Here is a 27,845-nt window from a genome sequence, read left to right on the forward strand (position 1 = left end):
GGTTAAACTAAGGGAGGAGACTATGAATGGGACGAGGGGGGAAAGAAGGTCTTGTAGTCCTCTAGAAATAGAGATAAGTGTAGGGTTACCAGATTTTCCGTAACGAAAATCTGGACCCAAGGCCCCGCTCCCAGGCCTGCCTTGTTCAACCCAAGTCACGCCCCATTCTGCCCCCAGCCCTGCCCCCTCAACCTGTTCGCTTGTAGGGAGGACATCTGCATATGCGCCGGTGTGATACAATGACATCACACAATCGTGCATGCATGTGACGTCGCCGCATTGCATCCGCATTTGTGCAAATGCCATCCCGACATTGCTGCTACAAATTGTTGGGTTTTGAAAAGCCGTCCGAACCCCCGGACATGTTCGCGAAAAGGAGGACCTGTCTGGGGAAATCCGGACATCTCATAACCCCAGATAAGTGATAAGACTAGAATCTCGTAAAAAACTATAGCCTCAGGTGCGGCAGGTTCCATTGAGCTGAATGCTGAGTGGAACAGGAAGGGCTCACCGAAGAGGTCTGCACAATGGCGTTAATCATTCTTGCTTGTGCCCCAAACACAATCGGGCCAACATTCAAAGTGATTTAATTGGCTGCAACGACTCCTGGCCCATTAAATTGCTTGTGGAGGAGTGGCCGAGTGGTTAGGGCTGCAGCCTCAGGTTCGAGCCCAGCGCTGCACCTTGTGACCCTGGGCAAGTCACTTAACACTCGATTACCCCAAGCTGTGAAGCCACCAGGATAGATAGGGCGAAATGTAAACCGCTTAGGCTATAAGTGGTCTATAAATGCAAAAATGAATAAATATCTGGTCATATTCAGAAGGGCTTAACCAGATAGCACTGATGAAAATGTCTGCACTTAACCGGTTAAGGTAACCGTATACAGTAAATAGGACTGCATGAAAAGTTGCTCTTGAATATCACACTTAACCGACTTGATGCCTAGAAATTCAGTGCTGGAGCCCGGATATGAGCCGGCATTGAATTTGTGGGAATCATGCTAGTGGTAGTCAGCAAAATGCTGGATGAACATTGGGTCCTTCTATTGGTTCTGCTCAGGGATGGCACTATAATGAGCCAACTGAGACGGAGGCATAATCCTTCTGTGAATAGAGAACACAATCCAAGATGGTGCCTGGGGCAGTCCGCCCTCCTTACTACATCACTGGGTTGGGAAAAGTTCCCCCACACCCTGCAATGGAATTGTCTAACTCAACTCCCATAGCAAATGTACAGAAAATTTAACATGGGACGGGAGAGGCATGTTGCATGGTCCAGTGATTTGATTGATTAAACACCCGTGGTGCTTGGTAGTGGAAACATGATTCGATATCCCTGTGCTGCTTTGAACTTTTGTGTATTCTTGGTTGAGTTAGGGTTACCAGATGTCCGGAAAAACCCGGATGTATCCTCTTTTTTTTTTAGAGGACTGTCCAGGTGCCCGGATAGACTTTCCAAAACCCGGCAGTTTGTCCGGGTTTTGGAAAGCCCATTCCGCTCCCGGACCCGCCCCCCACAAAGCCTCATCTCTTCTTCCCCGACCTCCAGGCCGTGTCTGCAGGGCCTCTGAGCATATGCGGATGACGTCACATGCATCCGCACATGCTTGAAGGCCCTCCGGTTGCGGCCTGGAGGTTGGAGAAGAAGAGATGAGGCTTTGTGGGGGTGGGGCTGAGGCAGAATGGGGCGAGGCTTTTACATCACTAAATATGATAACCCTAGATTGAGTGATTGCATTGAGGGCCTTTATCACACATGCTAGACATATATCTTCCAGGGCCGCATACTGGGAATATAGAAACATCAGTTTGTACCCTGTGAGTTTTAGAGTTCGTGGAAAACTAAAAAGCCAAAGTAAATTGACCCATCTTGTGCCTTTGTGCCATTTCAGATCACGTCTCAGTTGGAGGACTTGGAGACAGCTTTTATGAATATTTGATCAAATCTTGGCTGATGTCAGCAAAGATGGACTCTGAAGCAAAGGAAATGTACTATGAAGCTCTGGAGGTAGGGTGCTCGTCCGTGCTGTATTCCCTCCTTTCAGCTATTTCCTGACATCTCCCAGCTGGCTCATGTTACCTATTATGAGCAGGATTTCTGTTTATTTTAGTGTAAACATTGATTTATAGCAATTTGACCAAAACAGATCTCTTCCCCAAGGTCAGCCAGGGCTGGGGATCCTGGGGAGGTTGGTTGAGGTGATAGTGGGGGTGCTCAAGTGTGACACCTAGTGGCTAGATTCTGGGCATATGCTTGCAAAGTTTCACAAGGAGCCTTTCTGCATGGTCTTCAGCCCAGAGCCATAGATCGCTGCAATGACCAGACAAGGTACGTAGGAACATTGGATGGGTAAGAGATGTAACACGAAAGAAGAAAAACCTCCGGGTGTTGTAAATTTATTTATTATTTATATTCCTCATATCCATGTGGATTCCAAATTAATCAGGTACTCAAGCATTTTTCCCTATCTGTCCCAGTGGGCTCATACTCTATCTAATGTACTTGGGGCACTGGGGGATTAAGTGACTTGTCCAGGGTCACAAGGAGCAATGCAGGATTTGAAGCCACAACCCCAGGGTGCCAAGGCTGTAACTCTAACCACTGCACCACACACTCCCACATGAAAGTTTGTGGTACCAGGATCCCAAACTTGGTTCTCACTGGCTCGGTCAAAAATATATTTTAAATACATTCTTGCCAACCTGTAATACTGCAGTAAGAGAAGGTAAAAGAAAGACCTTGTGATCCATTGTGCTACCACTACTGTTACCCTATTCAGTCTCTGGTCATTTCTCACTCCCTTACAGCTCTCAGTAAACAAGTATTTCCTCCGGTTCCCTCTCAGCCTCAGGATTCAGGGCAGGATTAATTCATCGAGGGCCCCTAGGCACAAAAGTACACTGGGCCCCCTGCCCCGCCCCACCCCACTATGTGCCCAGGCGGAAACAGGAAGCTGTGTCAGAGGGAAGCTTTGGGCAAGCAGCACCGCTTGCACAATTACAGTTCCTGTTGCCTTTCTTACCCGCGTTGCTTGCTTGTCTTACTTTCCGTTGATTGAGGGGGGGCCTCGTTGCCGATCGGGGTGGGACCCGCATTGCCGATCGATGCTAGAGGGGCCCATCGCTGTTTGGAAAAAACAATGTTGATGCCCTCCTTCATCGGGCCCCCCTGATCATTTTGGGCCCTAGGCACATGCCTTCTTGGCCTATTGGTTAATCCTGCCCTGTCAGGATTTCCAACTTCATCCCACAAATGCTGTCCTTGAGCTGCTTTTTGTATTGAGAGTTTACTAGAAAAACCTCTCAAAAAGCAATAAAGGATAAAAAAAAAAAAAAATCCCTTTTTTTAATATAGAATTTGAAGGCGAATAATACAGCTGAGGTAGAAAAGTGGAATAAAATTGCTTTATATTTCAGTAATCAGTCTAAAATATTATACATCAACGAACATCATTTAATAAATCACAAATCATAATCCTTCTGTGAATACACGACAGAATCCATATATATAAACCAGAATAAGTCCCCGAAAAGGACTACTAAAACACAGTCAAACAAGTAAGTACACAAATGTTTAAATTTAGCGACTTAGACGATCAGATCGACAGGACGTATACTTAGATGATTTTTCGAAACAAAAAAAAATGTGGACGTATTTTTCAAAAATGTGTCCTAAGCTGTTTTACTTTGAACAACTTGCGACTTAGACGAAAACAGACTTAGACGTTCCCTTCGATTATGCTCCTCCACGTGATTTATATTCAGGAACTCTGTCTAGCATTTTCTCTACCTGTCCCAGTGGGCTCACAGTGGACGATTAAGTGATTTGCCCAGGGTCATGAGGAGCAGTACAATTTATACCACATTTTCGGCCAACTTTTCGACCAAGTCAAAAATGCCTAGAACAAGCCCTGTTGGTTGTGGGAGGAGGTCTGCAAAGTGATGAACTAAACACCCAGGCATGGCACCTAAATAGTGGGGTACTGCTGTGAACTTCACAAAAAGGGTGCCATGTCATCATCTCACTACAACTCCCTTATAGGTCATGGTGAGCTCCCCAAACCACTTCCAGAATCGGGGCCTAGACCCACTTATCTACCACCCTAATAGCCCTTATGGCTGCAGGAGCCACTTATTTGCCAGTACAAAAGGGTTTTGTGGGTGTATAGGGGAGTGCACATGTTTCAGTATCAATGCAGTGATTACAGGGGCTTATGGGCATGGGGCCTCCTCTCCATGGGTCCCTAACCCACAACCCAAGATGGCTTAAGTGCATCTGTGCAGGTCGACTAGGCTTTCCTATGCCGGGCTGCCAGGTGATGATGGTCTGGAGGCTGAATTTTAAAGGTGTGATTATGATTTTTATGGGGGGGGTGGGGTCGGTGATCACTGGAGTAGTGTGTGGGGGTCTGTATTATGTGTTTGCAGTGCTTATCTGGTCACTTTAGGTGGGTTTTTGTGACTTAGACCATGTTTTAAATGGTCTAAGTCACAACGTCCAAGTTCCGTCGATCGTGGGCTGTATTTCGGTTATACATGCTGTACGACTAAGTCTAAGCCGGTCCCGCCCAACTCCCTCCCTTGACACTCCTCCTGAAACGCCCCATTTAGCTATGGTCATTCAGCGGCACTATGAAGGCCTAGGTCGTTTAGAAATACGTCCAAAACCCGTTTTTATTATCGGCACTTGGACATATTTTGACAATGTTCGTCCAAGTGCCGACTTAGGACGTTTTTTGGACGTTTTTTTTTTTTTTTCGATTATGAGCCCCTTAGGCTATAAGTGGTAGATAAATACTAAAAAAAATTAAGTGTTAAATTGTTTTTAAATGACACTGTTCAATTAACAGCACCGATTGAACCAATTAAAAAATTAAATTTGGCATCTAGATCAACTAGACGAGCCAATCCAGGCACCTAAGAGCAGGTGCTTTTTAAAGAATCAGGGCCTTACTGCACTTGGTAAAGTAGATGCACTAACTTGTGAGCGCAGGAATGCCCACTAGAGAGTTGCGCGGGGACAGAAATCCCACCCGTCCCCACCAAAGTCCCACCCGTCCCCACCCGTCCCCGCGAGGAATCCCCTCCGTCCCCGCGAGGAATCCCCTCCGTCCCCGCGAGGAATCCCCTCCGTCCCCGCGAGGAATCCCCTACATCCCTACCCGTCCCTATAAACTACAGAAATAGTTATTTCATTTAATTATGCTACTGAATTAAAGGCTCTGGTAGAAACCCATTTAAAAATAAGCAAAAAGACTTTATTAATTTGGAAATATTAATTGGGAAGAATACATACTTTGTAAACGGGTTTCTACCAGAGCCTCTAATGTTTATAAATTTTTATCAACACAACTAATATACTACTTTATCCTTAAGCAAAAAAAAAAAAAAAAAGAATTTTTTTCCTACCTTTGTTGCCTGGTTTCTGCTTTCTTCATGTTCTCATTCAATTCCTTCCATCCACTGCCTCTCTTCTCTCTGTGTCTTCCATTTGCTCTGTTACTGTGCCTCTCCCTTTCTCCCCCCTCCCAAATTGGTCTAGCACCCATCTTTTTCCCTCCGCTCCCCCCATAGTCTGGCACCTCTGTCTTCTTCCCTGCCAGCGTCTTCTCCCCATTCCCTCTTCCCCATTTCCTTTCAGTGTCCTTCTCCCCCACCATCTTCCCCATGTCCTGTCAGGCAGCATCCTTCTCCCCCCTCTGCCTTCCCCATGTCCTTTCAGCATCCTTCTCTCCCCTCTGTCTTCCCCATGTCCTTTCAGCGGCCTTCTCCCCCCCCCTGTTTTCCCCATGTCCTTTCAGCGGCCTTCTCCACCCCTGTTTTCCCCATGTCCTTTCAGTGGCATTCTCCACCCCTTTGTCTTCCCCAGTGCTTTCAGGATCCTTCCCCCCCTCCTCCCGTTTACCCCATGTCCTTTCAGCGTTCTTCTCCACCCCTTTGTCTTCCCCAGTACTTTCAGCGGCCTTCTCCCCCCTTAAGCGTCTTTTCTTCTCCACTCCACCTTTCCTCCCTCCCTTTGTGGCGCTTTCGCACCCGACCGACAACAGAACAGGCCCGGTCGGACAAATCTCCCTGTCCTGTAGCCGCGAATCTAAATTACCTTCTTACAGCAGCTGGAGTAGTGAAGCTGCTGTAAGAGGTAATTTAGATTCGCGGCTACAGGGCAGGGAGATTTGTCGGCCGGGCCTGTTGTCGGTCGATCGTGGGACCTGACCGGCTGTGCACATTCTCCGGAGCGGACCACCCCCTCCCCCCTCTTTCGTACGCCATTACCTTCTTCCTACCTGCCCTGCCGCACACAGCCGACCGGAAGTCTTCCTTATGTCAGCGCTGACGTCGGAGGAAGGGAGGGCTTTGCTTAAGCCCTCCCTCCGACGTCAGCGCTGACATCGGGAAGACTTCCGTTCGGCTGTGTGCTGCGACAGGGCAGGTAAGGAGGAGGAGACTACCCTCGCGGCTCGAGTGCACTGCGATCCAACCCCGCGACCCTCGGAGGCGTCCCCACGGGATCCCCGCGACCCTAGGGGGCGTCCCCATGGGATCCCCGCGACCCTAAGGGGCGTCCCCACGGGATCCCCGTGACCCAAAGGGGGAACCCGCGGGTCCCGCGGGATTCCCGTCATCCCCGTTCCCGTGCAGCTCTCTAATGCCCACTCTCCTTTCTTGAAATACCCCTTCAAAAAAGAAAAAAAAAACATTTTTAGTGTGGTTAGCGCATGCACACACAAAAATTTACATGCAACGCTTTAGTGCAGGGGTGTCCAACCTGCGGCCCAGTGAAGTATTTTGTGCGGCCCCAGTCGAGGGCGATGCAGTGTTTTCCTCTGCTGCTCCCTCCTCTTTCTAGCTGAAGTGTTTGCGCGTTTGTGTGGCCCCAGAAACATTTTTTTTTTTGGCCAATGCGACCCAGGGAAGCCAAAAGGTTGGACACCCCTACTTTAGTGCATCCCACTTTAGTCCATTTTTGCTGCGTGTGTGCCTAATGAAGCTTAGTAAAATGACCCCATAGTGAGGATGAGAGTCTGAAAAAAAAAAGCTGATGGTTCTGTGTAAAGTTTTTGTTTTGTTTTGTTTTTTTAACACAATATTCCAATTTCCCAGGCAATAGAAAGAAATCTCATAAAGAAGTCTGCTGGTGGACTGACTTACATTGCAGAATGGCGAGGGGGGATCCTGGACCACAAGATGGGACACCTAGCCTGTTTCTCTGGGGGGATGATTGCCCTGGGCGCGGAAGACGCTGAGCAGGAGAAGCAGCAGCATTACCTGGATTTGGCCGCAGAGCTCACTCACACCTGCCATGAGTCGTATGCCCGTTCAGGTAAATATTGTGGGCCACCGTCTGCTCTCTAATTAGGGTTCAGCACTTGGAGACTGTTTAGGGTTACCAGACGTCCGGATTTCTCCGGACACGTCCTCCTTTTCGAGGACATGTTTGGGAATCCGGACGGCTTTTCAAAAGCCAGCACTTTGTCCGGGTTTTGAAAAGCTTCCTCGAAATCGCATCGGGCAGGAGGGTGTCCGCACATGCGCAGATGCCACGCGATGACTTCGAGCGCATGTGCGGGGCTAGGACAGGATCGGGGCGGAACTGGGGCATAATGGGGCGTGGTGGGTGGAACTGAGTGGGCCTGGGGGGGGCGGGTCTAGGGGGGTCCAGATTTTACTAAAGTAAATTCTGGTAACCCTAACACTGTTGTACCTGGGTTTGGATGATACACAGTAGAGAATGACACGGTGACAAAATTCATCACTGTTCCCGTCCCCGCGGATAACCGCGGGAAATAATCCCATGTCATTTTCTAGTGTCTATTTCAACCTCGGTCCTTCTACACCAGCATTCTTCAAAACAAAGCTTGCGGGTCAGTGGTTGTGGCCATTCATACTCTGATTCTTATGTGAGCCAAGGATAATGAAGCCATTGTAACATCACTGATGTGATTGGCTCTTAGGCACTGGTGGAATGATGCATTATGACATCACAATATCTGCTCTGGATACCAGAGACTGTCATTCTGTAGTGTCTGTTTCAACCTCGGTCCTTCTACACCAGCATTCTTCAAAGCAAAGCTTGAGGGGCAGTGGTTGTGGCCATTCATACTCTGATTCTTATGTGAGCCAAGGATAATGAAGCCATTGTGACATCACTGATGTGATTGGCTCTTAGGCACTGGTGGAATGATGCATTATGACATCACAATATCTGCTCTGGATACCAGAGACTGTCATTCTGTAGTGTCTGTTTCAACCTCAGTCCTTCTACACCAGCATTCTTCAAAGCAAAGTTTGCGGGTCAGTGGTTGTGGCCATTCATACTCTGATTCTTCCCTCTCTCTTTAAAGAATGACATGAAGATGGTTTCCCGCGGTTATCCATGGGGACGGGAACGGTGATGAATTTTGTCACCGTGTCATTCTCTAATACAGTGTTCTTCAACCTTTTTACACTTATGGACCGGCGGAAATAAAATAATTATTTTGTGGACCGGCAAACTACTAAGACTGAAATTTTTTTAAAAAAAACAACATTTCCACCCCGTCTCCGTGAGCTCGGTCCCCACAAACCATCTGATCCCATCCGCACAAGCCTCGGTTATGATTTTATTTTGAACGTATTTTATTAAAGTATAAAAAGAAACAATATTCTGTACAATTGTCATTTTATAAATACAAATATACAGAGCAAGGACCAATAAAACCCCTGTCTCCCCTCCCCTTCACATATCAAGAAAACTGAATAAGCCAAATTATTACAGAATGCTACACAGAAATATCATGCTAACAGAATACTGCAGTCAAATATGACAGGAATAGTGTTAGGAGAGTGCAACTAGGGCAACTGCCCCCTGGTCCAAGAGAGCCCTAAGCCAGCTGGAAGCTAAAGAAGCCCTGCCTGGGCTTTGCAGTCCCCAGTCATATATCTAACAGGATATATAGTTCAAATCTGATATATTCTAATGACAAAATAGAAATAAAATTATTTTTTCTACCTTTATTACATTACATTACATTACATTAGGGATTTCTATTCCGCCATTACCTTGCGGTTCAAGGCGGATTACAAAAGGTTAATTTAAAAAAGACAGAATTACAATGATTAGCTAGAGAGGTAAGTTGTAGATCTTAAGAGCATTTAGAGGTCGTGTTGTTATTGCTGTTTCAGGAATTTCTTGAAAAGTGTGGTTTTTATTTCTTTTCTGAATGTCCTATAGTCTGGGGTGGTCATCAGAAGGTTGGAGATCTGGTTGTCCAGTCTTGCGGCTTGAGTGGCTAGGAGGCCGTCGTGTAGTTTTGTTCTTTTTACTTCTTTGATTGGGGGGGGTATGAATGGTGAGTGCGTTTTTCTGTGTCTGGTACTGGGTGCCTATTTTGTTCATGTTTATCCCAGTTTCTGCTTTCTTCTGTCTTTTCTTAATTTTCTTTCCAAGGTCTTCAGTTTATCTGCCACTTCTGTCCCTTCCTGTCTTCTACCTATTACTCCAATATCAGAACCTCCTTTTTCTTGTTACTGCATCCACCCCATGTCTAGCATCTCCCACCTACTCAGTCAAGTCTGCTTTTTTCCTCCACCCTACAAACTCCATGTCCAGCATCTTCCTGTGTTCTTTTTTCTTCCCGTTGCTGAGCCAGCCAGCCAACCCACCATCTTCCCCATCCCATTCCAGTACCTCCCCTCTTTTCCCCATCTTAATCCAGCAGATACCTTCCATCATCCTACTCCCTCCATTCCTTATTCAGCATCTTCTCCTTATCTCCCTATTCCCCCTTCACCATGTCCAGCATATCCCTTCTGTCTCCCTACTCCCTCTACCCACGCCCAACATTTACTTCTGTCTTCATACTTCACCCTCGTGTTCAGCATTTTCCATGTCTCTCTGCCCCCTGCAAGGTCCAGCATCTGTCTTTGTGTCCCTATTCTTCCAACTCGCACCTAGTTCTAATAACTATCCTCCCCCAAGGGGATCCACCCTTTTGTCACACCAACACCCCCCCTGGGTCTACCATCCCCTTCCCACAACACGTATATCACATTTTTCCCTCTCTTCATAATCCAGCATCTCTTATTCCCTCCCTTGGCTGCTGGCCCTGATCCACTCTTCCAGCACTCGATTGCTATCAGCCCCGCCTTTGACCCTGGTCCTGCTAAATTGGGCAGGACTCTCCATGCCCTGGCATCTCTTCCTGCCTCCCTCCCTTTCTCTCCTCCATGCCCTGGCATAGAGCATATTCAATTCCTGTAGCATTAGACTCTGAAACCAATTGAACATGAAGTTAATCTAATGCTGCATCCTCATCCATCAGGTTTCTAGGTACTATCAAGGAGTAGTGGAATGACCTGGCAGGTAGGCCTGCTGCCCCACACGCAAGCTCTTTACCTGCTGCTGGCAAGGATCTGGCTGTATTTGTCAGAGGGGGATCTGCCCAAAGTTCGACCCTTTCCTTTGATCTGCACATATGTAATGAGCCATTGCATTAACAAAAAAAGTGAGGGCACAGATTAAAGCTCCCCAGGGGTTAAAAACAAATCCAAGAAGCTGAAAAGATCAGGGAAACAAACGGTTGTTTATGCATCTGCACTGGTAGCAAAGAATGTGCCTGCTGGCCCTCCCAAAGTCAAGTCAAAAAGAGTTTTTCGAAGGGTCTCCTTCTGCCACTCTGCTGCTGTTTCTCTCTAGCTCTAGCATGAACCTTTTTGTTGAGCTATCACCTGTTAAATTTCAGTTCAGAATCTTGTCTTGCTGGGCACAGCGGGGCCCCGATACAGCAGTCATTCTCATAAACTGCCGGTGGCTGCCCTAAAATTTTCTCTCTGCCGCAACTTCTGGTTTCCAACAGGGCAGATCGCCACAGAGGGAAAGCTTTAGGGCAGCCACCGGCAGCGTGTGAGAATGGCTGCCATGTTGGGACCCCGCTGAAAAGTAACAGATCAGGAAGCGAGGGAGATAGAGAGAAGGGAAGAGAAATTCAGACCACGGTGCCCAAGGCAGCTGCCCTCTTTGCTCCCCCCTAACGCCGGCACTGGAGACCCCTTAACAATTTCAGGCCCTAGGCACTTGCCTCCTGGGCCTACCCTTAATCCGGCCTAGCAGCAATAACAAAGACCAAACCTACCCTACCTTCAGTTGTGGTTCCAGCTAAATCAGACTGCAAGAACGAAGACAGAAACCGCGGGACCTTTCCTCTTGCCTGCATTGCTATTTGCTATAAGCTCTGCCGGTCTCAATCCTGCCCCTCAAACACAGGAAGTCACTTCAGAGGGGGGCGGGATCAAGATCGGCAAAGCCTATAGCGATGCAGGCAAGAGGAAAAGTCCTGGGGATTCTGTCTTTCTTTTTGCTCTTTAATCTGGCCCTGCCAACACCACCGCTGCTATACACCCGGCCACATCGATCTCGCTGGCCCTGTGCGGACCGGCAGAAATTTTCTGCGGACCGACACCGGTCCGCGGACCGGCGGTTGAAGAACACTGCTCTAATACACAGCACTGGGACCCTGTGAAATAATCAAGGGTCTCCACAGGGTGTAACGGGAGTGAGAAGTGTTTTTGCAGGGAGTAATGGTGCCGATTTGTGATGGTTCATTCTCGTCTCGGTTTCATCTTTCTCCCCAGTGGTCCTCTCCTTATTAAAAGGTGTATTTGCTCTAAATGATTAAAAATTGCATTAATTAAGATCAAACCAGAATTGGAAAGTGAAGATTAAATTCCTGCTTCATCACCAGGGATAGCTAGCAGCCCTCTAAATTAATTTTGTGTTCGAATATGTGGCGAGATGGAAGTCCTTTCATGATATATGGAGTCCATTGACTAATTTTATTGCATTATAATTAAGGTTATGTTTCTTCATTCTATTTCTATTAGAGTCCTTGCACATCCAGGGAGGGTGGAGGGGTGGGGGGAAATGTATTATAAGGATTTAAATTATTTCATTATAATATTGAAACCATATCATATATTGTATTATTATTTTAATAATCAAGTTAAGAAGGAGAGAAAATGATTGCTTAATGTAATATTTATATAATTAATAGTGTGTTTTCATGTAGTTTGTATGATTTTTCTTATTTGTATTACACTATCAAAGTTTTAAAATCAATAAAAATTAAAAAAAAAAAAGATGGAAGCTACGTATACTTAGCACAGTGTCACAGAGGCAAAGAAGGGCTGGGATAGAGAGACTCCTTTCTGCAGAATGAAATTTTGGGAACTACCAAGAGTGTTTAAAGCACAAATTAGGAAAGAGCTTGAACTGATCAAGATGACTGATCCAATAATTAGGCAAGATTAGGTGGTTGCCTAGGGCTAGGGTTACCTGATTTTATGTCAGTAAAAACCAGACCCCCTAGACTCGTTCCCTACCCCAGCTCCGCCCCAGTCCTGCCCCCAGTCCTGTCCTGACCCAGACAAAGGGCTGGGTTTTGAAAAGCCATCTGAGGAAATCTGGACATCTAGTAGACCTACCTAGGGCATGTGCAAACGGTTCGAGAAGGCAGGGGCTAGGGCGGAACGGGGTATGATTCGGGCAGAACGGGGAAGGATTTTTGTTCCGGAAAATCTGGTAACCCAATCCTGGGATGCCCTGATTAATTTATGAAAACCAAGATTGACGCTCTCAAGCAGAGCAGAGCTGGCCAATGCCATTTGCTGAGAAACTGGTAGCAGCTTGGTGGGGAACAGGAAGAACATCTTGTGCCACCTTCCTCCTTTTTAGGAAAAATATTGGGTCTAGGGTTGCTAGATTTTATGTATGTAAAATCCGGCCCCATAGAGCCGCCCCCAGTTCCACCCATCCCCGACCCATTACGCCCACACCACGTTCCAGCCTCCTCCCCCTAGCCCTGCCCCCTCAGCCTGCTTGTCTCGGTCAGGAGGGCACCCGCACATACTTGGATGCCCCTTTCCAATGCAATCTGCTTTTCAAAACCTGGGCCCAGCATTCAAAAGTGATTTGATCAGGCGGGAAAGGCTCCTGCCCAGTTAAATTACGTGAAATGGGTCATAGAAACATAGAACATTGAACATGACGGTAGAAAAGGGCCACGGCCCATCTAGTCTGCCCACACTAATGGCCCACCCCCTAACTACCTCCATGAAGAGATCCCATATGCCAATCCCATCTTTTCTTAAAATCTGGCACGCTGCTGGCCTCAATTACCTGTTGTGGAAGATTATTCCAGCGATCAACCACCCTTTCGGTGAAGAAATATTTTCTGGTGTCGCCATGAAATTTCCCACCCCTGATTTTCAACGGATGCCCTCTTGTTGCCGTGGGTCCTTTAAGGAAAAAGAGATCCTCTTCCACCTCGATACGGCCTGTGACATATTTGAACGTCTCGATCATGTCTCCCCTCTCTCTGCGTTCCTCGAGTGAGTACAGCTGCAACTTACCCAGTCGTTCCTCATACGGGAGATCCTTGAGACCTGAGACCATCCTGGTGGCCATCGCTGAACCGACTCAACTCTCCGCACATCTTTTTGATAATGCGGCCTCCAGAATTGTACACAGTATTCCAGATGGGGTCTCACCATGGATCTGTACAACGGCATTATGACCTCGGGCTGACGAAACTTCTACGGACACAGCCCATGATTTGTCTAGCCCTGGAGGAAGCTTTCTCCACTTGATTGGCAGTCTTCATGTGGGCGGTTAGTGGAACTCTGGCTAATGCGGCATTGTCTGAGCAGTGCTGGGGGTGATTCGAAGGCAGAGTTTGGGCTGAGCCAAGAGTTTTGCAAACTCCTATGTTGTTCTCTCTAAGCCAGTGTCCCGTAAACCTTTTTTTTTTTTTTTTGCACTAGCACACTAACGGAGCACATGTTTATCTGTGGCACAACCACAATCCTGCCTGGCTCCACCCCCAACCCCACCCCACCCCACCCGAACCTCGTCTCATTTTCCCTGAGCCCGGGGCCATGTCTGGAGGGCCTCAAGCATGCACGGACATTGACACGATGATGTCGCACGCATGATGTCACCGCATCGATGTCCACGCATGCTTGGAGGCTCTCCAGCTCAGGGAAAACGAGATAAGGTTCGTGTGGGGATGGAGGAGAGGCACCGATGCCGAAAGTGACACTCGGTGTACGTCAATGTGTCCTTCACTCCTGGGCAGCACAACCGGAATCTCGCTGCGGCACACAGTGTAAGATGCACTGCTCTATGCTGAGCACATGAGTAGGGTTACCAGATTCCCCTTAGACCTGCCCCCAGGCCCTCCTAGTTCCACCCCAGCCCTGCCCCCTGCTGCCTGCTCTGGTCGGTCAGGAGGGCATCCACGCATGCAGCGTGATTACATCATGTGTACGCATGTGTGCATGATGTCATTGCATGGCATGCGCGGATGCCCTCCTGTCCGACAGCGATTTTGAGGGAGGCTTTTCAAAACCCGGACAAAGTGCCGGGTTTTGAAAAGCCATCTGGACCCCCGGACATGTCTTCAAATCGGAACGTCTGGTAACCCTACAATGAGCAATCGTTCATACATTCTAGAAGCATCGCTCGCAGGTTTTACAAGGTTGCTCACAAAAATACTTGCAAATCTGGAAACTTGTTGGTTTTTCAATTTGTCACTCACATGAGCAAAAATTTGCACGTACCCGACCGGTCCTAAGAGGGAGCATTGCCTGTGGCAGCTGGTGTTTACATAAACTCTGACCATCTCTTGCTCAACGTTGACCCATGAGTGGCCAGCTGATCGGACTGACACTAATAAACAAGACAGACTGACAGATTTGTTTTGTTTCTTTGTCCCTTTAGACACCAATCTTGGTCCGGAAGCCTTCCGATTTGATTCCGGGGTAGAAGCAACAGCCAGCCGGCTCAGCGAGAGGTATTACATTCTGCGGCCGGAGGTGGTGGAGAGCTACATGTACATGTGGAGACTGACGCACGACCCCAAGTACAGGGCTTGGGGCTGGGAAGCTGTCAAGGTAGGGAGGGGTTCCCGCTGCCCATGAAAGCAGCGCTTCTGTTTGTGAAGAAATTTGATAAAGGGGAGTGAAAGCTTAGGGTTACCAGACGTCTGGAAAAACCTGCTTATGTCCTCTTTTTAGAGGATTGTCTGGGTGCCCGGAGGGCAGGTTGTCCAGGTTTTGGAAGTCCCTGAGCTCGGGAGCCACGTCTAGAGGCCCTCTCTGCATGACAAGACGTTGACATGATGATGTCATACGCACATGCGCATATGTGTGATGTCACTGCGCCAACATCCGCGCACGCAGAGAGGTGGCATGGGATGGAGCTGGAGACAGAACAGGGCGGTTTTGGGGGTGGAATGGGGCAGGACTATGTGTCCTCTTTTCTTTTTTTAAAGAGGAAATCTGGTGACCCTATGAATGCTAGGAAGTTAAAATGCATGAATTCAGAATAAATCTGAGGGTTTTCACTGCCCTCAGTTTCCAGTTTGATCCGTGAGTTTAATCTTCCATACCTTGGGTCAGCTGGGATTGAATATGTCGCTGAAAGCTGTTCACAACCTCTGGGGCCGGGTGTTAAGGGGAGGATCTGGTGTTGCTCAAAGGTGGTGTTTGCTGGCTGAAATCAGGCCCCATGTTTGGAAGAAGCTTCAGGCTCAGGATGTTCCCTGTTGGTTGCTGTAGGCAGTAGGTGCTTGTTGATGATTAAATTCTCCCATAACTGAGTAGCCCTTGCATTTGAAGTTTCCACAGGGCATGTAGCCTTGTAACCATCAGATGCAATGGTGTAGTAAGGGGTGGCGGGGGGGGAGGAGACAATTCCGCCCTGGGCGCCGTCTTGGTGAAGGCACTAGTACCCGTCCTCCACTTTGTACGTCCCTTCCCTCCCCTCGTATCTCTTTAATATTTCCCAGCGTGAGCAGTATCGCAAACTTTCTGCCCGCGTCGGTGTCGACGCACTCTGACATCATTTTTGGGCCCCACGCCTAGGAAGCGATGTCAGAGGGAAAGCCGACATGAGGCGGGCAGCAAGTTCGTAATGCTGCTCGCGCTGGGAAAATTAAAGAGGTAAACGGGGGAAGGGAAGGGGGCCCGTGTGCACGGCACAGAGTTCGAGAAGGAGCAGAGGGGGGTGACACCACCGCCCCGGGAGACACTCACCCTCGCTACGCCATTGGTCAGATGTAGAAGAATATCGGGAATTTAATGGCCCAGTAATTAGTAACATAGAGTGACAGAAAAAGAATCAATCATGCCATCCAACTGGCCCAGATATTTCTACCATTCTCATATGGATTGTAATTGCTTATAAGGTATCGTTCCTCATCCGAGACAGGCTTGGTTATGCTCCCACGATCTTAGGTAGGAACTAGAGAATGACATGGGGAAAAAATTTGTCCCCATCACTGCCCCGTCCCTGCGACCACCATCCCTGTCACCGCGACCACTGTCCCCGCCCCATCCTTGTCCCCGCAATCACTGTCACCTCCCCGTCCCCGCGACCACTGTGCCCGCCCCATCCCCGCCACTATTGTCCACTCCCTCCTTCCTAGTGTAAGGGAACATGCGCGATCACGGATTGCGCGGCTCAGAAGCTTAATCATCTTAGTCGCTCTTTCCTGGTGGGCTCACAATCTATCCATAGTAACATAGTAGATGACGGCAGATAAAGACCCGAATGGTCCATCCAGTCTGCCCAACCTGATTCAATTTAAATTTTTAAATTTTTTCTTCTTAGCTATTTCTGGGCGAGAATCTAACTTGGGTTCCAACTGCCGAAATCTCTGTTAAGACTTACTCCAGCCCATCTACACCCTCCCAGCCATTGAAGCCCTCCCCTGCCCATCCTCCTCCAAACGGCCATGCATGTACCTAGGGCAGTGGAGGATTAATGACTTGGCCAGGGTCGCAAGGAACAAGACAGGGTTTGAACCTACCATCTCAGGGTGCCAAGACTGCAGCTCCAACCACTGTGCCACACTCTCCTCGCCTGATTGTAGTGGTTTTCCGGGTCTCGCCACATCTGGGTAGGTAGAACTGACGTTTCATCCATCATGTAGAATCAGATATGTTTCCCCTGAAGAAAGCCACAGCAGGATGGCTGAAATGTCAATTCTACCTACCCAGACGTGGCAAGACCCGGAAAACAGCCGTGGAAGCCTAAAGTGAACATTTTATAAAGCCTGTCTGGAAGACCTGACTATGTGAGCATTTGCATTTCTGCCTGAGCTTCTAGTCTTCAGCACACCTGCAGTCTGCCAGGCAGACCCAGCGGCTCGGTTTAATTGCCTAATAGATGGATCCAGCTCTGTGAGCAGCTGCGTTATCTTAGCTGTGACTGTAGCAGCATCTGCACAGTAATAGAATAACTTTGTTTATTTCTAGGCACTGGAGAAGTACTGCAGAATAGATACTGGCTTTTCCGGGATTCGTGATGTTTATAGCACAACACCAAGCCATGATAATGTGCAGCAGAGTTTTTTCCTAGCTGAGACCTTGAAGTAAGTACAAACCTTGCAGAATTACTGAATTTGTGTGTGCAGCAGTCATGTCAAAACGGGCATTTTTTTTTTCCTCTTATGCGAGTTAGTGCTACTGCCTATAGGAGGCACTGATGTGGACTGAGTGCCAATTTTGTAACAGCATCTGGGCACACCTAAATTGTTATAGAATACCAGAGTAGAGAATGACACAGGGACAAATTTGTCCCCGTCCCCGCAGGAACTCAATTTCCCCGTTCCGTCCCTGTGAGTTTTGTCTTTGTCGCTGTCCCTGCCCCATTCCTGTAAGCTCTGCCTTAACCACACAAGCCTCAAACACTTATGATTCTAAAGTGTTTGAGGCTTGTGCAGATGAGGACGGAGCTTAGGCATTGGTGGAATGAGGCATTATGACATCACAATCTCAGCTCTAGAATGTGGCTATTTATGATTTTAAAGTGTTTGAAGCTTGTGCAGATGAGGATTGAGCTTGCAGGAATTTGGCAGGGACAAGAAAAGAACTTGCGGGGATGGGATGGGAAAATGAGTTCCTGCGGGGACAGGGAAAAATTTGTCCCCGTGTCATTCTCTATACCAGAGTAAAGCTTCTGTGGCAGCAGTGGCATAGCATCGCCACACCATGCACCTCCACTTTTTCCTGCCCCCTCACTCTTCCCCACCGCTTGAGCACCTCCCTCCCATATACCTCATGAAGTGTTTGCTGGCGTGAGCAGCATTTTCCATCCGCTGTTCGCGCTGGCATCTGCATCTCTTCTGACATCACGTCCTGGTCCCATGCCCAGGAAGTGACATCAGGGAACCAACGCTAGCACAAGCAGCAAGTAGAATGTGCTGCTCAAGCTGGTGAACATTAAGGAGTCCTTTTACTAAGGCATACTAGTGCGTCTTAGCATGTGCTAAATGCTACCACGTGCTAACATGTCCATAGGATATAATGGACGCGTAAGCATTTATCGTGCACTAATTTTTATCACACGCTAAGACGCACTAGATCATCTTAGTAAAAGGAGGGGGGTTGGAGAAGAAGAGAGGCACTGGCAGGACCATGGTATAAGTTAGCATGCTTCAGATTTCTGTGTTTTGCCTGATTTCTTTGAATGGTAATCAGTATTAGAGAGTGACACGGGGAAAAAAATCTGTCCCCGTCACCGGACCACCGTCCCCTTCATCGCCCCGTCCCCGCAGCATCCACCCTTCCCTCTCGCCACCTCACCGCCCTTCAGCGGCCCAAGAATCTCCCTCCCCCTTACCTTCACGGCGTAAAGAAACTTAAGGGAGGGAAGGCGTGCGGTCACCGATCGCGCACTCACCCCCTTCCCTCCAGCCAAATCTATCTCTCTCCCTTCCCCTTACCTTCGCGACGCTTTAGAAAAGAAACTGATGCCGGTGAAGCCTGCCTGTGCCGCCCTACAGTCGCATGTGTGTGAGTGGAAGCTTGTCCTCTGACAATTGTCATTTTATAAACACAAATAAAACAGAGCAAGGTTCAACAAAACCCATCTCCCCTCCCTTTCACAAATATCCCCTTCACTATTGTGAAAACTGAACAAACCAAATTACTACAGAATGCTACATAGAAAAGTCAAGCTAATAGAATACTTCAGTCACACATGGCAGGAATGGTGTTAGGGGAGAGCAAATAGGGCAACTGCCCCCTGGTCAGAGAGCCCTAAGCTAGCTGGAAGCTAAAGAAGCACAGCCTGGGCTTTGTGGTTCCCAGTTATGTCTAATACCAGCTCTAGCAGGATACATATTTCAAATCTGAAATATTCTAATCACAAAATATAAAATAAATTAATTTTTTTCTACCTTTTGTTGTCTGGTAATTTTATTCTTCAAATCACATTGGTCCCAGGCTTTGCTTTTAGGTTCCTTCTGTCTTCATCATGGCATGGCTGGCTCCTGAAGGTAAAATAGGCGTAAGAGGAGCTGAGGAGAAGATGCCGAGTCTGACAAGGGCGCAATTTTTTTTTTACCACAGGAGTAAGACTTTTCCGAGAGCAAGACCCTTAAAGTCCCATAATGCCCCTTCCTTCAATCCTCCTCCTCCCTCCTACCGAAACTTCTCCCCCCGTCTCCCTCCTCTCCCCCCTTCTTCCTCCTTGTAGTTCGTAATTCTATGATCAATTTGGAATGTAACCACTTGTAACTACTTTCTCCTTGCTATTCGCAACTCTATGATCAATTTTGGTATGTACCCATTTGTAACTTCTTTCTCCTTGCTGTTCGCAACTCTATGATCAATTTGGCATGTAACCTCTTGTAATTTGTTCTAACCAATGTGAACCACCTAGAACTCTTCTGGGTATGGCGGTATACAAAAATAAAGTTATTATTATTATTATTATTTTCACCGCTCCCACGGGGCGGTAAAAGGTGTTGTCCCCATTCCTGCGGTAAACCAGTTGCAACTGTCTCCATTCCTGCGGATTTACTGCGGTGACCCGCGGTTTACCACGGTAAACGGTCCCCCGTGTCATTCTCTAATCAGTATGTATTTTTGGAACCTACCCAATTAGGCAACATACAATTCATAGAGATGGTAACTTGAAGAAAATTAGGAGTTATTACACTTTATCCACAATATTATGTTCCATAAACTTAATTCTTAGCAGTATTTCATTTGTTATATTTCTCTCGTCCCATAAGGTGTGCTTTAAATTCATATTGGGGTCCTTTTACTAAGGCGCACTAGACTATAATGGACGCGTTAGCGTTTAACGCTAAAACGGCTAGCGCACCTTAGTAAAAGGTGAAGATCTGTTACTTATTCTTTTTGTCGGTGTGATATATACCCGGTGTTTGAAAAAAAAAAAAAAATGGGACTCTTTAGTTTCAAAATACTTTACGATTGTTTAAACCAACCTGCGGCCCCGTGAAATATTTTGTGCGGCCCCGGTCAAGGGCGATGCAGTGTTTTCCTCTGCTGCCCCCTTGTGTTTACCGTCTCGCCGGCTCCCTCCTCTGTCTTGCTGCAGCATTTGCGCGTTTGCGCAGCCCCAGAAACATTTTTTTCGGCCAATGCAGCCCAGGGAAGCCAAAAGGTGGGACACCCCTGGTTTAAACATTTAAGGGTCCTTTTACTAAGTTGAGGTAAATGCTAATACGTGCTTACTGTAGGTTAATAAGGCACTACCATGGGAATTCCTCAGGCATCCTGCAGTAGTTTTGAAATCACCACAGACTACTTATGCATTAAAAAATAATAATAATAGATTTTAGTTTTTGTGGGGGGGGGGGGGTGTATGTTTGGAGGCAGAGAGTAGGTATGCCCTGTGCTATTGGCACCTAAGTTAAATGGGATTTCCCTCTTAAGAGTTCTTTTAAAAAAGATTTACAGTTGCCAACTGGCACCTAAAAAATGGCACCAGAATCGCGCCTCTGGCTCCTAAAGGCATAGTAGGCAAGCTAATGCTGGTAGGCTCTTCCGTGGGTGTGATTCACGTCAAAGGGAGGCACCAGAATTGTAGGCCTTGAAAACCCTGGCCTACATTTCCAGCACCTACCTTTCCCGTAGATGCGATTCCGTACACAGCAAGGTTGCATGATTAATACGCGATCGGCGGCTGCTGAGAACAGCGCTATTTAGAGGATCTGAGCCTTCCTGCCTACATTAATTCAGAAAATTGAAAATGGGACTATTTTATAGCCACGCGGGGGGGGGGGGCAGGGAAGACCAGCAGGGGAGGGGTGCCCACGCCCTGGGCGCCTCTTACCCTTACTATGCCACTGAAGGTAGGTGTAAGAAAGGTAGGCCAGGGTTTTCAAGGCCTACATTCTCAGCACCTACTTTTGTTGTGAAAATCGCACCTATGGAGGCACTTTACAGCGCCTAACACCAGATCTGGCATTAGTCATGACTACAGTGGCATTAGACGTCGTCAAGCGCCTACATAGGCATGATTCCAGTACCAGTTTTTATAGGTGCCAGAAGACACCTGGAAATATTTTTTTAAACAGCATTTTTCTCTTAACTTAGGCGCCAATAGGTTAAGGTGCCTTTTATAGAATTATGGGTCTATGTGACAATATGGCATTGAATATTTACCTGTTTGGAAACAGGGCTGCAAGGACTCAGGCTGTGGGGTCTCCCTCTTCTTGCAAATTTGTGTATGTAATTTATATTTGCAATAAAATGATATGTGGCTGACTCACCGTGCATAATTCCCTGTTATTACATGCTAAACTCCCAACTGTGCATTAGAAAATGAACCTTTCTGGGGATTCTCAGCGGCCGAAGATTGTGCAAACCCCATCCATAATGCAGAACACTCAGGGCAAAGCCACCGGAGTCCCTGAAGACGCACTGGCTGCTTTCTCTGAGAAAAATAACCGACTGGGTTTCTAATTTCTTCCATCTTTTTTGCTCTGTTCCTGTTTGTCAACATAGGTACCTCTATCTCTTATTCTCAGAAGATGATGTGCTCTCTCTGGAAGACTGGGTATTCAATACCGAAGCCCACCCGCTCCCTATAAACCAAGTCACAATTAAAACAAGGGAGCCGCTGTGAGCTCCTCTTCTGCCTCAGTATACATAGCCGATGAGTGTTCTTTCCAGAAAAGGATGTGTTCTTTGTGTTCCTGAAATTGTATTTTGGGGACAGGTTTGTTTTTAGGATGGTGTCACTACTGTGGACAAAATGCACCTAAAAAGCAAATTCCTTTCTCCTGTGAGGAGACACCAAGAACTTGTTAATACAGTTGCACAAATTGACTGTGGACCATATGGAATAGGGCATGCCCATATTCCTAAAAAGGATGAATGTATTGAAATCCCTTGACCCGTTTCTCACCCTAGACTGGACATTTCCCATTTAGTAATCTCCTTTTCCTTTTTAAGCATTTTCTTTCCTGCCATAGTCTGTTTTGACTTTTTGTCACTTTTTATGAATGCATTTTCAAGAAGACGTGTTCCTCACAACAGGCAAAAGAATCGTCCACTGGGACCTGAAGTTTCAGGTTTTATTGTGTTTAATATACCGACCATCAACATGTATCTGGCCGGTTTACAATGCTAAAAAAAAATGAAGTAAAAGGTGAAATAATAATTATATATATATATATATATATATATATATAAGGGGGAGTGAACATTAAAAGATGATAAACAAGAAGTTACATGAATTTGAGGGTAATAAGGGGAAGGAGGGGTCAATAAGTACATTATTAAAATGAAATTTAAAAGAAAGGGAGGAGGGAGGATAAGACATCAGGGATAGGCTTCATTAAAGCAGTTGAGATGATTTACTGGTTAGGGGAAGGAGGTATTTAGAGGTTATGATATGCATCTTGAAAAAGAAATGTTTTTAGTTTGGTCTTGAATTTGATGAGAAGATTTTCATGACGGAGTTGAGGTGGCATGGCGTTCCATAAGGTTGGAGCAACTACAGAGAAGTTAATTTTCCTGGTGCAGTAAAATTCTTTGATTGAAGTCTCCATGCAGTTTGCTTTCAAAATAACATTTACCATACATGGAGTCCCCACTTTACATTAGAAAACAGACATCTGAATTGAGGTGCCAGGGTCAAGATGTGCCCGGTTCTGGTGGGATTTTCAAAAAAGATGTGCCCGCCAAGAGGATCTTCTAAATACCTTTGGGAGTGCATGTGTGCCACAAGAATATCCATTTTACAAAGATACACATATAAAAAAAATCAACAGAGGAAACTTGACAATTTGCACAAGTGTGGCTTGGTACATACCACATGCATGCCTGACACTTTGCAAAACTAATGTGTGAATGCTGATAATTAAATATAGAGGCCACAATCTTTATTTTCAGTTTGGAAGAGAAAATAAAGACTTCCCTTAACCCCTCCTGTAAAGGGCTGGCCGAGATGAGCACTTAAAAAATTATTTACGTGCCAGGGAGCAGATGTAAATCCCCATGTGGAAATATCACTTCCCATGGGGCTCATTTTCAAAAAATAAAAATGTCTAAACATCGGCATAAACCAGCACTTGGACAAGGGCTGATTTTCGAACCCAAGTTCTTAGACATCTTGCTGGGCATTCACCCTCCAGAACATCTAAATGTAAATGGGGCGTATAAGAGGCATGTTTTGGGTGGGATTTGGGCAGGCTTAGCACCTGGACACCTGGCAGGGATAATCAAACCTTTTCCAAGATGGCCGGGAAACCATTTAGATGTACCAAGCTAGACCTGTTTTAAAAGCATCTAAATGCCATAGAGCTACTCAAACTGACCAAATGACCACCGGAGGGATGAAACCAAGGCTCCCACACACTCCCCCAGTGGTCACTGACACCCCCCCCCCCGCAACCCCCAAAGATGTGAATAAAACAGTACACAGCTGCTTGTATTATAGCTTCAGATGGTCTGACCAGTCCTTAGAGAGGGGGATTCAGGCCCATATCCCACCCTACCCTAGGGTTACCAGATTTTACTATGGCCCTGCCCCCAGGCCTGCCCATTTCCACCCAGACCTGCCCCTTCTGCCTAAGTCACGCCCAGTTCCATCCCAGTCTTGCCCCGCAGCCCCTCCCCCCTCAACCTGTTCTCGTGCTCGGAGCTACGTCATGAAGTCAATCTGTGCATGCGCAGGTTTGGCACGATGACGTCGCATGCATGCGCGTGACATCACCAGGTTGCATCCAGACACGCGCAGATGCCTTCCCAACGCAGTCCCGAGCTGGAAGCTTTTCAAAACCCGGACAAAGTGCCTGGTTTTGAAAAGCCGTCCGGATGCCCGGACATATCATCTATAAAAGGGACATGCCTAGGTAAATCCAGATATCTGGTAACCCTACAATACCCACTACATTTATAATGGAAAGTGTGAAGCCACCAAAATGCACCCAAAACCTACTGTACTGCTATATAGGCATAAGGTCTTTTGGAATGGTAGTGTAAAGGGCCCTGTGTTCTCCATGCACTTACAGTAGGCAGGTGGGTATAGTAGATTTGGGGGGCATTTGGGAGGGCTCACCATATGCTAAAAGAGGACTCTGGTGAAATATGTATCTGTCACCCTCTATGTGAAGTTCACAGCAGTTCCCCTTAAAGTGCCTCACTGCCCTGTTGGCATGTCTGTGTGGCCAGTCTATTAAGATGCTGGTCCCTCCCATGTCCAAATAGGCTCGATTTGGAAATTTTTGTATTTGAAAATGGTCAAAAAAGTCAGATGTCTAAATACGACATTTTCGGGGAAAAAAATTGTACATGGTTTCAAAAACAGATGTTTTTCACCCTGATTTTTCGACATCCAAAATCAGATCTAGATGTACTACTGAAAATGGGGAACACACCCGTAGATATTTGACCTGCCAAACCATAAACCCCCCCCCCCCCCCCCCCCAGCTCACTCCCTCTCAGTTTCTACATGATACGGACCCAACTCCTTTCTAAAATCAACATTTACATTTGGATGATGTTTCCACATGGAAATGTGCAAATAAAGCTTCTCAAATAACCCCCGTGAATGTTTTATGGATATGCTAGGAAGGGGGCCAATGAGGGTGTTTCAGCTCTGTGAAGTTCTTGCAATCATTTTTCCTTTCTGTGGTCAGGTCTCTGGGATAAAATGCTTGCCGCTGTTAAATGGGTTGCCTGATGTGGTTGGTTAAGCCTCTGAAGCACTTGCTATTAAAATGCTAATTTAATATAAACTAGACAGACTGATTCCCTTGTTACCTTAACAAGCGTGTAGGCAATAATTCATCTCATAATTGACTTTACTGCAAAATGTGTTTTTGGGATGTGATGTTCAGTCTTCACATTCAAACACTTAGGCAACCTAAATAACTTTGCCTCAAAGGCTACCGGTATGCTTGGTTTTTCCAGACATATCAATACAGACTGAACAAGAGCCACAGATTGATCTTTAAATGCAGTGCTAAACATGGAAGCCGTTTCTCTACTGATAAGTCATTAGGGTTTACCAGACATCCGAGAAAACCCAGACATGTCCTCTTTTTAGAGGATTGTCTGGGCTCCCGGACGGGCTTTTCAAAACCTGACATTTGTCCAGGTTTTGGAAAGCCCCGATGAATTCCGGCCGCATATGGAGGGGTTCTGAGCATGCCCAGATGACAACACACACATCCGCACATGCTCCAGGCTCTCCAGACGCAACCGGAGCTCATTACAGAAGAGAGAAGGCTTGCTGGGGGCGGGGCTGGAGACAGAACCGGCAGGGTTGGAGGTGGAACGGGGTGGGGTTATATGTCCGGGGTTTTCTTTTGTAAAATATGGTAACCCTATAAGTTGTTGCAAAAAATGGGACCTCATTCCAGTCACTGGTATATTGCTACTCTGTTGCTTTGAACTCCTCCTCCTCCCCTCCCTCTGCAATTCTAGTCCTTTCTCTAACACACTTACACTTCCCCCTCCCCATTCGCAGTTTCTCCATTTGCGGTTTCATATAATTGCGATTTTTTCTGGGGAGGGAGAAAATAAAAAAAGCAGTCTTAATTTTCAAATAACCCATATTTTTTCCTCCCTGCCACCTTCCCGGCCTTACCTGGTGGTCTAGAGGGCTTTCGGGGCAGGAGCGATCTTCCTACACTCCTGCCCCATGCAGATCGCCATTAAGAAATGGCTGTGGGGAATTCCTGTAGTCTCTCGAGGGACTATGGGAACTCACGGCAGCCATTTCCTCATGGCGATCTGCACGGGGCAGGAGCGTAGGAAGATCGCTCCTGCCCCAAAAGCCCTCTAGACCACCAGGTAAGGGACGGGAAGGCGGCAGGGAGGTGGGGGTGGGTCAGAGCCGGATAATCGCGGTTTTTCGCCATTCACGGTCCGGCTCTGCCCGTATACCCCGCGAATGACGAGGGAGAAGTGTACTGAACATTGTAAGTGGATTAGGAAGTTTAGGATGTGTTCTTTCTCCATGGACAAGCAAGATGAGTCAGCCACACGTTGGTGACGTCATCCGACACTCCCAATCTGGATAATTTCTGACTTATCCTGCTGTCCACGGAGAACTCCTGTTACAGGCAGGGCAGGATTAATTCTTCGAGGGCCCCTAGGCACACAAGTACACTGGGCCCCCCCTGGGCCTGCCCCGCCCACACCCCGCTCATACCCCACCCCCCTTTATCTGTTTTCTTATTAACTTATTTCCACTTCTTTCTTTTTTTTTTAATTCAAAACAAACAAAGATTAGCATACCAATGCTTTCTTCTATGCAACCGCCAAACATCTGAACAAATCCCCCTTCCTTCCCTTCCCATCTACTTACCCAGGACATTAACTCTGAATCCTTTCAATACATATATAAAAGCGTTCAAATATATTATAAAGCAGTAATACTATCCAAAATATAAGTCTATATTAGTAACCAAATTTACATCGCCTAACTGCCTCACTCTACATCAGGGGTGTCAAACTCAATCACATAAGGGGCCGAAATCTGAAAAAAAGGCTAAGTCGCGGGTCAAATTTTTAATTAAGATACTTAGGGGTCCTTTGACTAAGGTACGCTAACTGATTTTGCGTATGCTAAATGTGCACCTTAATAAAAGGACTAAGTGACTAAGGCTTAATCTTAGCAGAAATATAGGGTTACAACATCTCCAACCCCACAGCGGCTCTGTGGTGTAAACAAAATAAATATTGTAATCACAAAACAGAAAATAAAATTATTTTTTCTACCTTTTGTTGGTCCCAGGCTCTAGTTGTCTTCTGATAACTCACTTGCCAGGGTCTTCTGCCCATTTGTCGTTTTCTTCTTTCTCCATGCTAACCATCCATCTTTCATCTCTGTCCTCCCTTTCCGTTTCCCTTCCTTCCTTTGGAGGTCTGGCATCTTTCCTTTTTTTTATGTACATATCCGCAGCTTCAGCAATGGACCCCACCATCCCCACCATCTGTCCTTTTCTCAACTACCCTTTCATCCAGCATCTCTCCCTCCTTCCCCACCACCCCAGGGTCCATCTTCTCTCCATTTTTCTTCCCAACTACCCTGTCCTATGCCACTTCCAGAAACTGTATGCCTCCCCCTTCCATATTTCCCTTCACCCCCATTAGTCTGGCATCCATCTTCTTCCATTCCCTCCTCCAATGATCTGGCATCTCTCTCCTCTCCTCTTCTTCCCTTCCCTCTACCACAACCACACCCCCATGGTCTGGCATTTCACTCTCTTCCTCCCACTTCCATCAGCATCAGCACCCTTTCTTTCCCTCCAGCCTAAATCCATCCAGTATCCTTCCCCTTTGTTTTCCCCCTTTCCCTGCACACCAATTCCATCATTAGCCCCCTTTCTTTCCTTCCGACCTAAATCCATCCAGTATCCTTCCCCCTTATGTCTCCTCCCTTTCCCTACACACCAATTCCATCAGCATATGCCCCCTTTCTCTCCCTTCACCACCCTTCCCACACAGCAATGGCAATGCGCACCCCCTCCCCTACGGCAATGGGCCCCCACCCGGCATCAACGATGACAACACCGCCCCCCCCCTGGCATC

General features: G+C 47.0%; 1 protein-coding gene across 1 annotated transcript in view; it reads left to right on the forward strand.

Annotated features, from left to right (window-relative positions):
- The window catches only part of MAN1C1 (mannosidase alpha class 1C member 1), a 119,430-nt gene extending 94,388 nt beyond the window's left edge, over positions 1–25,042 (forward strand). Inside the window, exons 9-13 of the mRNA XM_033956943.1 lie at positions 1,895–2,010; positions 7,104–7,323; positions 14,758–14,930; positions 17,298–17,413; positions 21,804–25,042. Coding sequence (XP_033812834.1) covers positions 1,895–2,010; positions 7,104–7,323; positions 14,758–14,930; positions 17,298–17,413; positions 21,804–21,924 — 746 coding nt within the window. The 3' untranslated portion in view covers positions 21,925–25,042. The remainder of the gene's footprint in view (positions 1–1,894; positions 2,011–7,103; positions 7,324–14,757; positions 14,931–17,297; positions 17,414–21,803) is intronic.
- The last annotated feature ends 2,803 nt before the right edge of the window (positions 25,043–27,845 follow it).

The sequence above is a fragment of the Geotrypetes seraphini genome, chromosome 8 (assembly GCF_902459505.1).
Source record: "Geotrypetes seraphini chromosome 8, aGeoSer1.1, whole genome shotgun sequence".
In the NCBI taxonomy this organism is placed as follows: Eukaryota; Metazoa; Chordata; class Amphibia; order Gymnophiona; family Dermophiidae; genus Geotrypetes; species Geotrypetes seraphini.